We start from the raw sequence: 16,075 nt of genomic DNA, 5'->3' as shown, positions 1-16,075 counted from the left end.
GGGCGGGGCTGCGCGCCATGGCGCACGGAGCGGCGCGCGGGAGGCTCCGCGGACAGCAGCCGGCGGCCGGGGACACCGAGGTACCACCTTGCTCAGCTTGGGATGCTCAGCTCGACCCTGCTTTAAGCCCCCTTTCCCCCCACCCCGTGAGCCGCCCGGCGGCCGCTGCTGCGGGCTGCGCCTGGAGACGAGTTTGGACCGCGCTCTCCGGGGCTCCGAGACCTGTAGAGGGAGGAGGGACTCGGGCGGAGCCGGTCCGATCGATCGTGAGCTGGGCCGATGGGGATGCGACAGAGGAGGGACGCAGGCGAAGGAGAGATCTGCATCTCTCGCGGGGCCTCCCTGCGGGCATCCCTTACCCGGGCGGGTGCAGGCCTTTGGCGCCCCCGGAGTGGGAGGGAAACAGCCCTTTGGGGTTTGAGCAATTGCAGAAAGTTTGAGCAACTTAGTAGGTTTAGGGAGGATGTTGCAAGCAGATGCCTGGGGCGCAGGGTTAGGAACGGGCGAAAGTCAGTGAGTAAGACCTGGGGTGGCGGCCGCCTCCAGAGCGGCCCGAGCGGCTCCACTCCGGCCAGGCAGGGCTGGCTCCGGAATTCCAGCCTCCCGGGAAGCTACGTGGGAACCGCGGAGCGAAGGAGCTCCCGGCCGGTGGCTGCCGCCGGTCCTGTGTATCTAGTGTCTGTGACTCAAGCGTCAGCTCTCTAAGGAAAGCGCAACAAACAAACACTCCGCATTGGCTGTTGCTGCTCGGAGGGTGTAATTTAATCGCATCTCGGCAGACGTCTCGGGAATGAGCGCGACCGCCTCCTTGCCATCCTCAACCGGACTGCCCGCGCAGGTGGTGGCTAAACGGGGAACCCTTCCCACCTTCGCCCCCTCTGCCTTCCGTGGGTCGGTGGTGTGCGGCGTGCTGAGATGTGATTTAGGTTTTAGGAACCGATTGAGAAACTGTCTGTGGAACATCAGGGAGTTTGCTGGTCCCGCTCCCAAAGTTTAGGAAAGAGCGTGACACCTGCGTGAGGAGCGATCAGGTGGTTCACTGAGGGAATAATCTGCAGTTCGGGGACAAAGCCCATCAGAGAAAAGAAAAAAAGAGATTAAAAAGTGCATTTAGTTAAATAGATTGTTATGCTTTCAACAACTTTAGTGGATTTAAATCTAGTCTTCTTAGTGAGTTTATAATCCTTACCGGTTTTGAGGTGTCAGTGAACTGCCTGAAGGACATTTAGGAGGCGGCTGTTTGGAGAGCGATGTTAACCAACAGGCCTCAATTCTGGCACCTTTTTAGCTTGAAAAGGAAAATGAACGCTAGGCAGATGGGTGCTGTTTCAGAATGAGGCGACCTTGCTTATGATAGGTTGGGCAAATTGGATCCCACCTTAGAACCCTGGACACTTCAGTCTTAAATAGCGGATGGGCAGATGTTTGTTGCTTACCATTCCTCTCTCCCTATGCTACAGATGCCTGGACTGCGAGCCTGCACGGCTGTGAAAGGGAGATGACTTGAGTGACCAGCTGTTATCTCCACAACAATGTCCATGAACAATTCCCAGCAGCCAGTGTCTCCTGCAGCTGTGCTTCTTTCAAACACAACCTGCCAGACAGAAAATCGGCTTTCGGTATTTTTTTCAATCATCTTCATGACAGTGGGGATCTTATCAAACAGCCTGGCCATTGCCATTCTCATGAAGGCGTATCAGAGGTTCAGACAGAAGTCCAAGGCGTCTTTTCTGCTTTTGGCTAGCGGGCTGGTCATCACAGACTTCTTTGGTCATCTCATCAATGGAGCCATAGCAGTGTTTGTGTATGCATCCGACAAAGACTGGATCCGCTTTGATCAGTCCAATGTCCTTTGCAGTATTTTTGGTATCAGCATGGTGTTCTCGGGTTTGTGCCCACTTTTTCTAGGCAGTGTGATGGCCATTGAGCGGTGTATCGGTGTCACCAAACCAATATTTCATTCCACAAAAATTACATCCAAACATGTGAAAATGATGCTGAGTGGTGTGTGCCTGTTTGCTGTTTTTATAGCTTTGCTGCCCATTCTTGGGCATAGGGAGTATAAAATTCAAGCCACCAGGACCTGGTGTTTCTACAACACTGAAGATATTGAAGACTGGGAAGACAGATTTTATCTTCTCCTTTTTTCTTTCCTGGGCCTCCTAGCCCTTGGTGTTTCATTCTTTTGCAATGCCATCACAGGAATTACACTTTTAAGAGTTAAATTTAAAAGTCAGCATCATAGACAGGGCAGGTCTCATCATTTCGAAATGGTTATCCAGCTCCTGGCTATCATGTGTGTCTCCTGCATTTGTTGGAGTCCATTTCTGGTAAGAGCCTCAAGTTTTGAAAGTTTCTACTTTCCTACATTTATCCATGTTCTATGTAAGGTTGCTGTCTTTTTTCAAAGTTGTAGGTCTGGAACTTCGGTCTTTTAAATGTTGGCATTTCTTCCTACTCAGAACTGATTTCAGCACTCAGCTCTGGTTTAGAATTAAGTTATGTATGATGTACATGGTTATTTTTCCATAGACCATGAATTGAAAGAAATATGTTGCAAAACAATTCTAAGTGTAATGTTATCTCCTTGCATTCAGAGTAGCATACAGCATTTTTAATAGAAATAGCATATGTTTATTATACTGAACATCATTAGTTTCTAAAATCTAAAAAAAAGACCAACTATCCTATATGTTGGATCAGAATCCAGTAAGTTTTGGTAGAAAGTGATACAGATTTGAAGAGAAAGCTATTGGATTCTTCTAACTATGTAATGGCAGTCTCAACTTGTACAGTATGGTGATGAATTGAGATAGTTGAATAGTTTAGATGGGGTCCATGGAAAACTAAAGTGAAGAAATCACTCATGCACTAACCCAAGAAGAGTGCTGATTCAGGAAGTATGATTGGCAGCAAGGCCAGAGACTCTTCATGTTTTTCCTTCATTTCTTTTAAAAAATTTAGCCAGCAGCTATATGTGGTAGTTTGGATTTGAATTTGGAGATGAAATCTAAGTGTAAAGAATTAGCAACAAACACAAGTACTTTGTACTATTTTCCAGATAGAAGATGAAAACAATACTTATGAGAGATAATAGGACCTTAACTCTTCTCCACATTTTGCTTTATGATGGAAAGAGTGATAGAATACTGTGGAAGAGGAAAAAAGTCCTTCTGTAGGGAGCAAGGGGCAGTAGAGACCGTTTTCATTCCTTTCCTCTGGAACTTCAGAGTAGTGACCTGACATCCAGAGACAACAATATATGTTATGCATACAAAGGAAAGAGAGAGGCAAAAGTAGACATGAGACACAGATAGACAAAGTTGTGGTCTTGCCTTTTGTGGTAGCATGAAGGTGCTTGTAAGTATGGCACTCGTCTTAGGCCCCAACAACCTCATTGTCTGAGAGCTGTGGGAAGTGCAGTGTTGATAAATAATCCAAATGGCAGTGATATACATCCAATTTTAAGGACTCAGGTTGTGGATTAGAATTGATTTTATTTTACAAAAAGACATAGTTTTCAAATACTCATTTCTATTCATTTCATTGCCTCAGTTTGAATTTAGGTTTCAATTGTCTAATTATTTAAAATTTTTTTATTAGGACCCACTCGAGAGGAGATTGAATCTATCAGTGACTAGGTCATCTTTAGGGCCCTGGTTATTGTTAGTTTAGGAGATGTTGGGTGGAATCACTGCAAAGATCTGATTTGTGCTTATAGTATACTTGTTTGAATTACAGGCAAAAGAGCCGTCACAACATTTGGGTCCACATCGTCCTTCATTTTGGAGGAATTTAATTTTTACCACGTGGCAAAAGGAATTTCATGAGGGGAATACTTCTGTTTTTCCTAGGTTTTAAAATAAAGTAGTTTCTCCAAATAAAAAATGAGCCTGAGTGAATTAGAATTAATTAGGGCATTATGAAGGGAATTAGGAAGAGAGTGAGAAAAGTAGTGGCTTAAAATATTAACAAACTTTTAAAATGAAGGTCTCAACTCTGAAGGAAACCTTAAAACAATGAGCAGGTGCGTTAAGTGAGAGAAAAATAATCCAGACAACTGAGGTATTGACTTGTACTGTGTGTTTATTTGTTCTGAAGCTTCTTAAAAATTCTGTTTAGTTTTGGCTTTTGATTACAAGAACTAAGAGTGACTGACTGCTGTTAGACTTTGGAAGAAAGGAAAAATTTAGACTCTTGCCATAGATGTTTGAAATTACATGTTCTCTAATTTCCTTTCCTGAGTTTTGGTGTCCTTAATTGTTAGCATAGATATTACAATTTATTTCATATTTTGAATATATTTTCCAGTGGAAAAAGTTTCAGATTCCTGGAACCTCTTCTGAGTTCTAGTTTTCCTTTGGGTTACTGATGCTTTTTTTGAAACCTCTGTATCAGTGCTTCTAAATGCTTTTAGGTGTGAAAATTATTTTTGTGTCAGATGCATAGCAGGTGCATCACAGTACTCCTTAATGGACTGACAGTTTGGTTCTTTTTAAGCATCCTTTGTGTCCCTAGTTTCCTTTGTAGAGAACTTGGGATTTCTTGGCAATTTCTGGCCAAAAGATGTATAACCCGTGGGGTATGAACATTATGTTCCTTGGGGATTCAGTTAAGGTTATTGGATAGGTATAAATGTAACCCTATTAAAATCTCAGGCTTGAAAATACCAAAGTAATACCTGCCGCTAACATTCTCCTTTTTCTTGCACACGTCTGAGAGGATTTGCATAGATATTAGCTACTGTGTCATCATTTTTCTACCCACCTTGTATTTTAAAAGTGTCTTGCTTGTAAGGTACCTCTGAAACCAAGTTGTTAGGTTTCCACAGATAACTCTGTAGAAGATATAATGTAATGGTGACAGTGCCCAGACCAATTCAGTACATCACCCCTTGCCTTCTCTCTACGAGTGATCAGTGTGAATGATTGGATTTGTACTGTGGATGGACATCTGCATGTACTGCCGCACCTGTGTTCATTGTCATTCTCAATCTGCAAATCAAAGCAAAAACAGGTTTATTTGCTAATATGAAGAAATGATTAAAGCATCAAAACCTTACCAGTAATGGCATGATTTTCTAAAACTTTGAAGTTAGAACTGAATATTTTAGTGTTTTTGCAGGTTGAGTTTTTTAAAAATTAAGTTTATTGGCACCATTAAGATATACATACTGATCACATTTGTCATAGGGAATTCGTACCTATTGCAGGTTGAGTTTTAACCAATGCAAAGGTAAATGAGCTGTGTTATGTTAGCCTTTTGAGTCTATGTTAGCCTTTTCAACTTTTTTGAGTACTTTTAGGCTGATAGAGAAATGAGTGAGGAACATAGCTCACTTGTAACCCCCCACATACATCACCCTTCATATTAACATCAGAGGCTCGTTCGATACAACTGATGAGATAATGCCAGTCCATTATTATTAACTAAAATCTGTTTATACTAAACTTCTCTTTGTGCAGTTCGTAGCTTTTGACAAATGTATAATGACATATGTCCATCATTATGGTGTCATGCAGAATAACAGTACTAACAAATTCTTTCACTGCCCTTAAATCCCTTTGTGGCTTAAAAAAAGTGTAATGTGTTTTATTTTCTAAAAAAGGGAAAATGTGCTTTTCCTCCCTCAGAAACTGAGATTTCAAAATGCAGCACAAACATTATATTTGCTTAAAGTCTGCTATTAATGATTTTAAAATTTTGACAATATGTGGGTTTTGCAATTATAGACATAATTAAAATATGTAAATTGATTTAATTATAATCCATACAGAAAACTTTAGGAAACTAGGGCAGGCATTTATCTTACAGTTCCATTTAGAAAAAAGTTAACTCCAAAAGTCTTTGAGAGTCAAACAGCAATTACAAAATTATCTGCATACTTCCTAAGTATACTGCTTCTTCTAAATGAATAATCTTGAAGACATCCTTTTGATGTCTCTGTTGTGTGTGTGATGGAAGAAATACGGACCAGAGCTTTCAAGAAATATTTTGCGTTTCTGCCGTTATTCATGCAGTGCTTCTTTTTAATGATCCCTTTCTAGAATATATAGCTTTAGAAGGAATTTATTGTTACTGCTATGTGTATTTTGCCAATTTGGCAGAGCAATAAATACTTGTTGACTGACTGACTGTAACATAAGCAGGGTGAATGTGAAGAGATTGGAAATGATTGACCAGAGTATGGATTCTGAGTATTGTAGGTAAGAGTTAAGCAAACACTGAAACCAAATGATAGTTTCTAATCTGCTTCTTAAGGCGGCAATTCTAGATTTATGAACTATTCAACTTCAACTGACTCTTACTAGAAGGCTGATGTTAGGTGTGCTGTCTTCAGGGGTAGATGATCATTTTGAATGGGGAAAAATATGAAGTATATGGACAGCAAAATCATTCCCAAAGTCAGGGAGTTTGCCCAAGAAATATGCTTGTTCTCTTGTACAGTTCACGTTCGAATTTTCTAAGGTAGCTACACTTGTGCTAATATTTTTAGTCAGTCTAGTTAAACATCATTTGGTCACTAGGGTGATTATCACGTTTGGGTCAAAGAATTGGATAGTGAATTGACTTTTGACTGAAATTGCTAAAGTTACTGGCGTCATGATGACCAGGTCCTAGACAGCTAACGTCAAATGATGGAGCAACAGGACATCAGAGAACATACTGACTATTATGTGAAATTTATATTCTCCAACAGATAATTCTCTTAAATCTGTGGATGTGGCTATGCACTTGCCTCAACACCAAAAAGGTGGGGAAGGGGTGTCTATATGTTTTACATGAAAAGAACATATGGAAAATGTGTAAATGCACACATACATAAATATATATGAATGTGCATGTAGAGTGTACATGTATATATAGAAGTTTATATATAGTATATATGTACACACATGAGTATATGTTTATATACATACATACAATTGTTAAATATTTTCCCAATTTAAAAAAATTATTCTTCATTGGATCTAATACCACCAACTGTGAGGGATTCTAATATGCTGCAATGTATAATTGAAGACAAAATGGACTCGTCTATAGTTTCCTCTCAGCTCTTGGAAAGGATGTCTTCTTGGTTTATTGGATTGCTGCTCATGTTACCGGCAATGTTGTGTGCATTGTTTTGTTTGGTTGCCATTGTGAAGCAGACTGTCCCTTGCTCAGATGGCAGAAACAGCAGTGAAGTTGCCAGGATACAGCACCTCATGTCATCTGGGTTCTGCATCTATGAAGTCCTTAAACCCTGCAGATAATACAACCCGGAGTTCATACCAGAGGAGAAGGCACATTAAAGAGATAAGGTAGTTGGGACTGTGGGTATTCAAGATGCTGTGCCGCAGTTGGGTGGGTATGGTGGGGCATCCATGACAAGACTGGCAGAGGAGTTCTGGAGATTTGGGAGCCCACACCTGCCTCAGCCCTCTTGTGCTCTTGCCAGGAACACTCTCCTCCTGACATTCTTGTGGCTTTGTCGTTCACTCCTCGGGTTGCTCAAATATCACCTCCTCTGTGTAGGCCACCTTTGAAAATACCCTTTCTCAAGTTCTCTCTTCTCCTCCTCTGCTTTCTTTACTTCATAATATTAGTGACAGTTAGTTGCATAGTGCTCACTTCTTGGTTTACATAGCTCTCTTTTAGCTTTTGCCCCTTGCATGTAAACCCCAGGAGGGAGGAGACCTTGTTGATGGCTGTATTCCTAGGTCCTCGCCCAGTGCCAGGCACACAGTTGGTGTCCATAAGTATTTGCTAAGTGAATTTCCTATAGAGAATGGCTCCTTCAGTGACTACACTTGCTCCCACTTTACCACCCAGGACCTGGGTTGTAGACTCTAATAATATTTTCTAATACTTGCAGTTTGTCACTGGGTTTGGAAATCTCCAAGAGGGGAAGGCTTTATTCAAAGGTTCTCCAGTGAGAATCCTTGACACTATCAAGTTTGAGTCTGAGATTAGAATTAAGAAAATTTTCAGCATCTAAAATTTCACAGGTAAACTAGATGGTACTTTATGTGTAATACTGCAGTATCGTTTCCATGTCATTTCCTCTGTGATTCTCAATCATTCTTGGAGGCAAGATCCTATGTCATCTGCGTTTTAGTCTCTAAAGATAGTGGGCTGTTAATCAGTGTTCAGTGAATAAACCAATGAACCAGTTATTGAATGGAAAGCATTGAAGAAAAGGAAAACTTTAGGTGAAAGAAATTTAGATTAACTTTGGCCTGTAGTTTTTAGCGCTGCCTTTTTATCTACAGTCACATTTTTTATTGTATCTTTATATTTTATTGATGTTCTGTCTTTGAAGGAATATGTCAGGGGACAAGAGTAGAACATTACTTCAAATAAATACTTCCAGATGTTGCATGTTCAGTGTCATAAAATGAAATCTCTAGGCTAACTGTTGAAATTTGCCTGAGAAATGAGCTTGCTAACCTCATGTCTTTCATAGCAGATTGAAGGAATATCTATACCTCAGCTTGTATTGTCAACAAGACTAACATTAAATAAGCTTTATATTAACAAATGATTAATTCTCAGAAAGATCTGATGGGCCTTTTGAATGGGCACTGTAGCACCGCACCCAAAGAGTGGGGTTTGGGGACATTTCTTCTTCTCTGAGGCCATTCTGTGTGCGGGGCCGGTGAATGTGACAGTGCAAAACACTTGTCTCTTGATATTTCTGAAGAGACAGCATGCTTTAGAGCTTACTACACATCTACTGAGGAGCTCTGCTTTTCCCAATCCTGTTGCCCTTACCACCCCAAAGCTCCCTGCAGGCAGATCTCTGTCTCAAAACCTATTTCCTGCAGCAGTTACCTTAGGACAATAATCTAGCAGTCCATTTGTTAATATCTCATTTGCATATAAAACATAAACACGTAGGTTTAGAGGATGATCACATGAATTGCTGATGTGACATAAGGAATTAAACTCATTCGAGCAGTCTATCTTCGCCTTCTTGGAAACTGTGTGGTGTAGAACTAGCCCACAGCAAAATCAATTAAGAAAAACTGCTAAGGCTGAGAAATTACACAAAAAATCTGTTGCTTGAAATGAGCATGGTGGTCTGAAATAGTTTGTTATTTTAAGATCATTTACTCTTGGCAAAATGTAGCTTCCTGTTTTTAAGGAGAAAGATTTATAAAAATGCCCAAAGATGTCATAGACGCAGAGAAGGCACTTACACAACATTACTCGAATGATTTACGTGTAAACGACTGAGAAACATGTGGATTAAATTTATGCCCTCATGAGTCTGAAAACCTTCTGGTTTAATGTGTTTGAGACTTTTTATTAAGCCCTAACACATCTGAGGAACAATTCAAGATGTTGATGTGCCCCAAGTGTCTCTGCGTTGCCACTATTTTATTTGCTTAAATCCATCCTTACAGGAGGTATATAAAGTCCATTCCATTTTGTATAAACTTTGAAAGGCTTTTTAGCCACACCACTTCTACCCAGTGTATCAGTGTTATTTACTGATACTCAGCAAGGACTTTATCCAATAGGAGAAATTCATTGTTTTGACCTTTGTGAATATGGGTCTTAAAGCTTGTGTGAACTTGTCCCTGTCTGTACCCTGTCCTGGGCGTAAGAATGTTACTGCTGTGGAGAAGTGGGTACAGTTGTGGTTTATACAGACAGGGATGTGGTTTTTCTCACCACTCCTCAGCCACTGAATCCTCAAACAAAATTCAGACTGTGGAGTGCTGACATGGAGTGTGGTCATAAAGGAGACAGAGATAATTGGAACATAGAAAGGCCGTTATTTTAGGTTTGGTGCCTCATCTCAAATCAAGCCTTCCCTTGGGAACGGTGTTCTTCCTCTGAGAACAGACTGGGAACATGAACCTCACATTTACGATCACCTCTTAGCTATGACCTTGGAGTTACTGTCTGTAAACTGACTATGACATTAGTATTCATGTATTATCAGATTAAAGGATTTGATTTCTCTAAAGTCTCATAACAAAGTAAATGCACATAGTAAATGCACAGCAAAATCTAAAAATATTCAATCCATTGCTATTATTGCTGCCTATCTTAATGAAAAATAAGTGTTTAAGTTTAGGTCTGCTGTTTTCCATTTTTTTTCCAACTTTAACAGGGGTCATTGCAGTGGAAAAAAAAATTTATAGCTTCAGAACACTTTCTGGACATTCCAACTTAAAATTTCAAGCTACTGCTTATTTTATTATATCATTAGAAATAGAAATATGGCCTGTTAATCTTTTGCATTTTGTGTTAATTTAAATATTCTGGTAACTAGTAATTATAATTCTAATAGCTTATAAGATATTCATATATAAGTAAATGGAATTGAGTTAAAATTAGCAAAAATTGATGAGGTCATTAGGTATAAGGCACTGTCCTTGGAATTGTAAGTGGTATGAGGGAATAAAAGAAAGCTATTTTGCAAGCACTCTGTAAGTTAGGTGAAGAAAAAGATGGAAGACATTAATTCTTGGAGAGGTTATATAGTGTAGTGATTTAGAGTCTGGGTTCAAGCCCTGTTCCTTTCATGTTATGATCATGTGACTGAATGACTCTGTGCTTATGTTTCTTCCAATGTAAAATAGGTACCTCTTTCATACAAAGGGTGATCAAAAGATACAGTGAATATTCAATTTTAAAAATTATTGCAATAAAAGACATATTAGTGTTACTCCCTTACAAAATACTCTCCATTGCTGTGAAAACACTTATCCCATCACTCTTGCCACTTTCTGAAGCAGTTCTGGAAGTCCTCTTTTGTGAGTGTCTTTACTTGTGCCATCATGGCTTCCTCAAAGTCCTGAACTGATTCAAAGTGTTTATTTCTCATGATAGTTTTGACTTCAGGGAAAAACCAGAAGTTGTATGTTGCCAAACTGGTGAATAAGGTGGATGAGGACACATTGTAATATTTTTATTTGACAGAAATTGCCATAAACATGTTTAATTGATTCAGGACACTGAGGCAGACATAAAAAGACACTCACAAAGGAGGATTTCTACATGGCTTCAGAAAGTGGTAAGAACACATGGGATAAGTGTATTCAAAACAAGTGGGAATTTTTTGAGGGGAAAACAGCAATATATTTTTTACTGTACCAAATTTTAAAAATTTAAATATACATTATATTTTTGATCAGTTCTTATAAGTTTGTTGTGAGGGCTAAGTAAATTAGTATATACAAAGTACTTTAAAGAGTGTCTGACATATATTAAGTACCATATGCTTTAGTTATTTTATTATTGTTGTTACTATTAAATAAAAATCTGTTATTAATAATTGCCTGTGAATAATTTTGTCAGTGACATGATCAAAGGTACCTTAAATTTCATTAGTAAATGAATGAGAGTAGTGACAAATATGCTTTTACTTCCAATTTGATGACCCATAATTATCTGTTAATTGTCTTGACAAATACTTATTGGGCATCTACCATGCAACAGACACTGTTGCCTTAGTTACTTCACCCACCCTTAATCCCACCACCCTTAATCCCAACATTACACCATGAATCAGTCTCACAGTCTAGAAAAATACCACATCTAAGACTACATGAGGCTTTGGGGGGACATCTAGACACAAACCATTACAGTACTTATGGTTTTAATCAACAGTACTTACAGAAAATGAAAAGACATGTGCAGGACATTAAAATAGAAATATTCTGTTGTATTTTGTTTTGTAACACAATGACATGGAATTCTGCGATTTGTGGATGAGATTATGTTTGACAATTTATAAAGGGAAAATATCTGTAGGATATTATGTGGAAAGAAAAATTACTTGGAGTAAATATGCTCCAAAATCAAGTAATGTACATTATAAAAACAAGGAGAAAGAAGATAATATTGTATACAGTTCCTAGAGATAGAAAAGTGTACAAGTGAGAAAAGCTCTTAAGCTTTTGGGGTAGACATTAACATGGTTACAACACAGCAGATTGTAGTCAATTAATATTAAAAGCCAGAAGATTTTTAAAGTAATAGGATATAGTAGACAAATTGTGGCTGAAAGGAAGCATTGCAAAGGCATAATGTAGGTAGAATATAGGTTAAGAAAGTCATACAAAGGACTAAATGGAGACAAAATTAAATTGTTGTCAACTTTAATATGAGAATTTATGAAAATAAAAACATTTATGCTTTTATTTTCTCATTCATTAATTACTCAGGATCTATTCTTTCCTTGGACTTACTGAGGAAAAGGCTGGATTTCTCCCTAGGTAAGATGAAGGACAGAGGCTGAGGCATGACATGGAAAATACTTCTAAGACAAATGCTAAGTATGATTCTTTCTAGCTCTTTCCATTAACCCATGCCTTTTGCATTCTCCTCTCTGACCTCTGCAATCATTCTCCTTTTTTCCCTCTTTCCATTTTTAAGATGGGTGAATAGAACAGTGTCTATTTTCCTGGTACTGGGGAACAGGTCAAGGATGTTTTTGCCCAGTAATAGTGTGGGTGCTCAGGTACAACCCAAAGGTGCATGGGTAAGTACTAAATACTGATATGGTTGTAGCAGCAGCAGCAGCAGCAGCAGCAGCAGCAGCAGCAGCAGCAGCAGCAATGGTGCTTGTTGTTCTTACATATTTCTTTATCTTGCTTCAAGGATTTATGTGCATAGTTGTGGACCTGAGAACAGAAGAGAGGATAAAAATCACATGAATGATTGACACACAGACTGTAGAAGTGGGGGATGTGAGAGGAGGAACAAAGCAGTAGAGGCTATGGAAAGCTGCCCAAGTAGGGTGGAAAGAGGCATTTTCTTGTTTCAGGACTTGCTGATGAGGTGCGACCCCTTCATTTCCACAAACATCTTCTCCTTAGTGAGGAATATTACATTTCATGTATCATATTTCCCCTAAACTACTTAAAAAGAGGCAGTGTTTTCTTTAGCTATAAAATTGCATTGTTAAAAAAAAAGCAGACTACAAACTAAATTAAAAACAAATCTTCCAAATTCCACTACCTATTATCTACGGATAACCATTATTAGCATTCTCACCAACTAGAGAAAATATATTATTTTGAGCCTTTGAATAATAAGCATTTTTTCTTGCGCATGACCTCTTTTTTAAATTTGTGAATGTGTGGATGTTTGTAAATTTCTAAATAATTTTCAAGAGCTCTTTGGATGGCAAAGAACAGATAATTCTGTTGCATAAAAATAAGTTTAAAATCAGTTGTAAAAACAATTGTTTTCCAAGGTTCTTTGCTTGTCTTTTAATTTAGTGCTTTAATTTGTAAGTAAGAAATCAATAATTCCTTTTGAGGCTGCTGTTTTCTGTTTAAATGCTTTTCTTATGATATATCAATATTCATCTCTTTTTCCCTTCTGGCACATTTACCCTTTCACTTTTTGTATTTATGATTTTAATACATTTGTAGCTTCTGTTGGATTGATTAGCAAATTGATAACCTGAATTTTACTGTGAATCGCTATTGAATGGTCTTCTTGCAACTGTTTTGAATTCCATCTTTAATACATATGAAATTTTGTTTTTTTGTTTTTTGTTTTTTTTTTTTTTTGGTTTTTCTGGTTTTTCTCCGGTACTGGGAACCGAACTCACGACCTTGTGCTTGCCAGGCAGGCACTTTGCCGCTGAGCTAAATCCCCAGCCCCCATATGAAATTTTGTATGTGCTTGGGTCCATGTAGACCCTCTACCTTTCTCTATTGGTCTGTCTTTCATAGATACTTAATACAAATTTTGTAATTTTCCTTGTAATAATGATTTCCATCAGTTATAGTCCAAGATTTTGAAGTTTTTGTTGCTAGTGTGAATATAACCTTATTTTCTTTTATCTATTACACAAGGATATGAGAAAACACTAATCTTGATGTCTTTATTTTTTATTGTTGTGAAATTTACATAACATAAAATTCACCAATTTATTCATTCTAAATTGTATAGTTTGGTGCATTTAGTACATTCACAACATTGTGTAACTACCACTATTTTGTACAGAACATTTTCATCACACGAAAAGCACATTTTATACCCACAAAGCAGTCATTCTCCATTCCCTACTCCCTCAAGCTCCGGGCAACCACTCTGTCTCTAAAGATTCAGCTAATTTGGCTATTTCATATAAATAGAACCTTACAATTTTCAGACTTTTATGTCTGGCCTCTTTCATTTTTATTTAACTTTTCTATTTTTATTTCTATTTTCAATTATGGCTACTTCTCAATATAAAAATTTACTCCTCAATTTATACTCTCAAATAAATTGATTATATTTCAGTAAAGTATAATAGATTCTTTAAATTTCTTGTGGGTAATTCCAGCACCTCTGTTTACAGTCAGTCTTGCTTGATCCTATTTCTTTTCTGGATGGCTTGAATTTTTCTCTTTTCTTTACTAAGTATTGTTGAATTGCAACTTAGACATTAAGAAAGTTATATTAGAGAGATGCTGTAATCTGTTATATTTCCCTGAAAAATATTCATGTCTTTAACAGGAAGTTAATTTAACCAGAGTCAAACTGCAAAGTCTATCTTGGATAACAGCTCAAATTTCAATCAAATTTTTTTATTCTTGTGTAGGTTTTCTGAGCTTTGCCCCATGGACGCATAATTTGAAGTTCAACCAGAGATTTATAAGACTTCATGTACAACATTTGGGCTGTTTCCTTTCTTGCTTTCTTACTTTCTTTCCTCTGGTTCTTCAGGCTAGAAAAACTATGGGTTCATTCTCTAAGTTCTAGCTACTTTTCATGGGATAAAATGCAATGTGTGATCAAGTTACATGTGAAAGGGGAAACTCATCTTCTCAGTATGGAATTTCCTCAAGAATATGCCTAATTTTGGCTGTTCTCCAGTGTCTTCATGTAGTATGTTTTAAAAAAAATGTTCCCAGAATTTATTCAACTCAGCTGTTATTTGAGTGGAGATTTGTCTCATATGGCTTGGCCATACTGGAATGGGACATCTTACTTGGACATAGATTCAAATTATTATCTTTCTTTCTGAAATTCATGTCAATTTTTGAAATTATTTCCATGCTTAAAGTTTCATGAGGATGTAGTCCATATCCACCCTGGCAATCATTGTATTTGCAGAGTACAACAGTACATTTCACATAATAGGAAATTAATAAAATTTGCTGAATGTTAGAGGAAATAAATTTCATAACCATGCTGTACACAATAAATAATTATGTATGCCTTTTCATTTTTATTGGCTTTGTAATTTTTTTTTGATCATATTGTTCCTACTCTAATGATTATTATTATTTTGATTGATTTCTAGATCTGCTGAAGTATAAAGTTAAACTTTTAATGTGATTAGTAAGGAGACAGCTTGTATTCAAACTGTGTGTTTGAAAATTTATTTTTCTTGTGGGTGCGTGGTGGCACACGCCTGTAATCCTGGCACTCGGGAGGCTGAGGCAGGAGGATCATTGTGAGTTCGAGGCCAGTCTGGGCAACAGAGTGAGCTCAAGGCCAGCCTGAACTGCACAGCAAGACCCTGTCTCAAAAAGACAAAAAAAAAAAAAGACAAGAAAAAGAAAAAAAAAAAGAAAATTAATTTTTCTTGATCATTCATTTTGTTGGTTAGTGAATTCTTGCATCTAAGTCATATTCCTCTAAAGACTTTGTCAATACTGTTTACTTTCATTTCTTCTTTTAATACTATAATGAAGAAATCTGAATTCAATATGATTGTTTTCCGTTCTCAATGGTTGCTTGGAAGATTATACTTGAAATCTGTTTTAGGGAGGGAATATTTTTGTTACTCTTTATGCTACCATCCCCCTTTTAATTTGATTTCATTTTTCCTCCTCACAGCAGTTTTCTCTTTTCCTCCTGTTTGTTAGTCTACTTACTTTATGAAATGCTTATTATGAGAACATCAGAGCTTTTTCACTTATTAGTCATAATACTTATCTTTCCATGGTTTGTATTTGTCTTTTTATTATTTTCTACCAAGAGGTCTTCAAAAATTGCCTAGGGAAACTTGGCATCTGTTTTTATTGCATTCCTTAGGTGTATTTTGAAATCTGGTAATGGTACTTTTCCTCTGGCGTGTAGCTGGCAACTTCATGTTTTTGCCGAATAGCCTTTTTCCATAAGTAGT

General features: G+C 37.8%; 1 protein-coding gene across 3 annotated transcripts in view; it reads left to right on the top strand.

Moving 5' to 3' along the window:
- The window catches only part of Ptgfr (prostaglandin F receptor (FP)), a 48,255-nt gene that overhangs the window by 485 nt on the left and 31,695 nt on the right, over positions 1-16,075 (top strand). The window contains exons 1-2 of one of the 3 annotated variants that reach the window (XM_005385183.2): positions 753-838; positions 1,461-2,330. In XM_005385183.2, the coding sequence (XP_005385240.1) occupies positions 1,533-2,330 (798 nt within the window). In that variant the 5' untranslated portion in view covers positions 753-838; positions 1,461-1,532. Of the gene's footprint in view, positions 1-752; positions 839-947; positions 1,032-1,460; positions 2,331-16,075 lie in introns of those variants that run through there. The other 2 variants (XM_013514554.1, XM_013514555.1) reach the window with 2 other exon arrangements.

Source organism: Chinchilla lanigera, unplaced genomic scaffold, assembly GCF_000276665.1.
Source record: "Chinchilla lanigera isolate Chin_1 unplaced genomic scaffold, ChiLan1.0 scaffold00022, whole genome shotgun sequence".
In the NCBI taxonomy this organism is placed as follows: Eukaryota; Metazoa; Chordata; class Mammalia; order Rodentia; family Chinchillidae; genus Chinchilla; species Chinchilla lanigera.
Note: the sequence above shows the minus strand (reverse complement) of the source record. Positions and strands in the feature narration are given on the sequence as shown.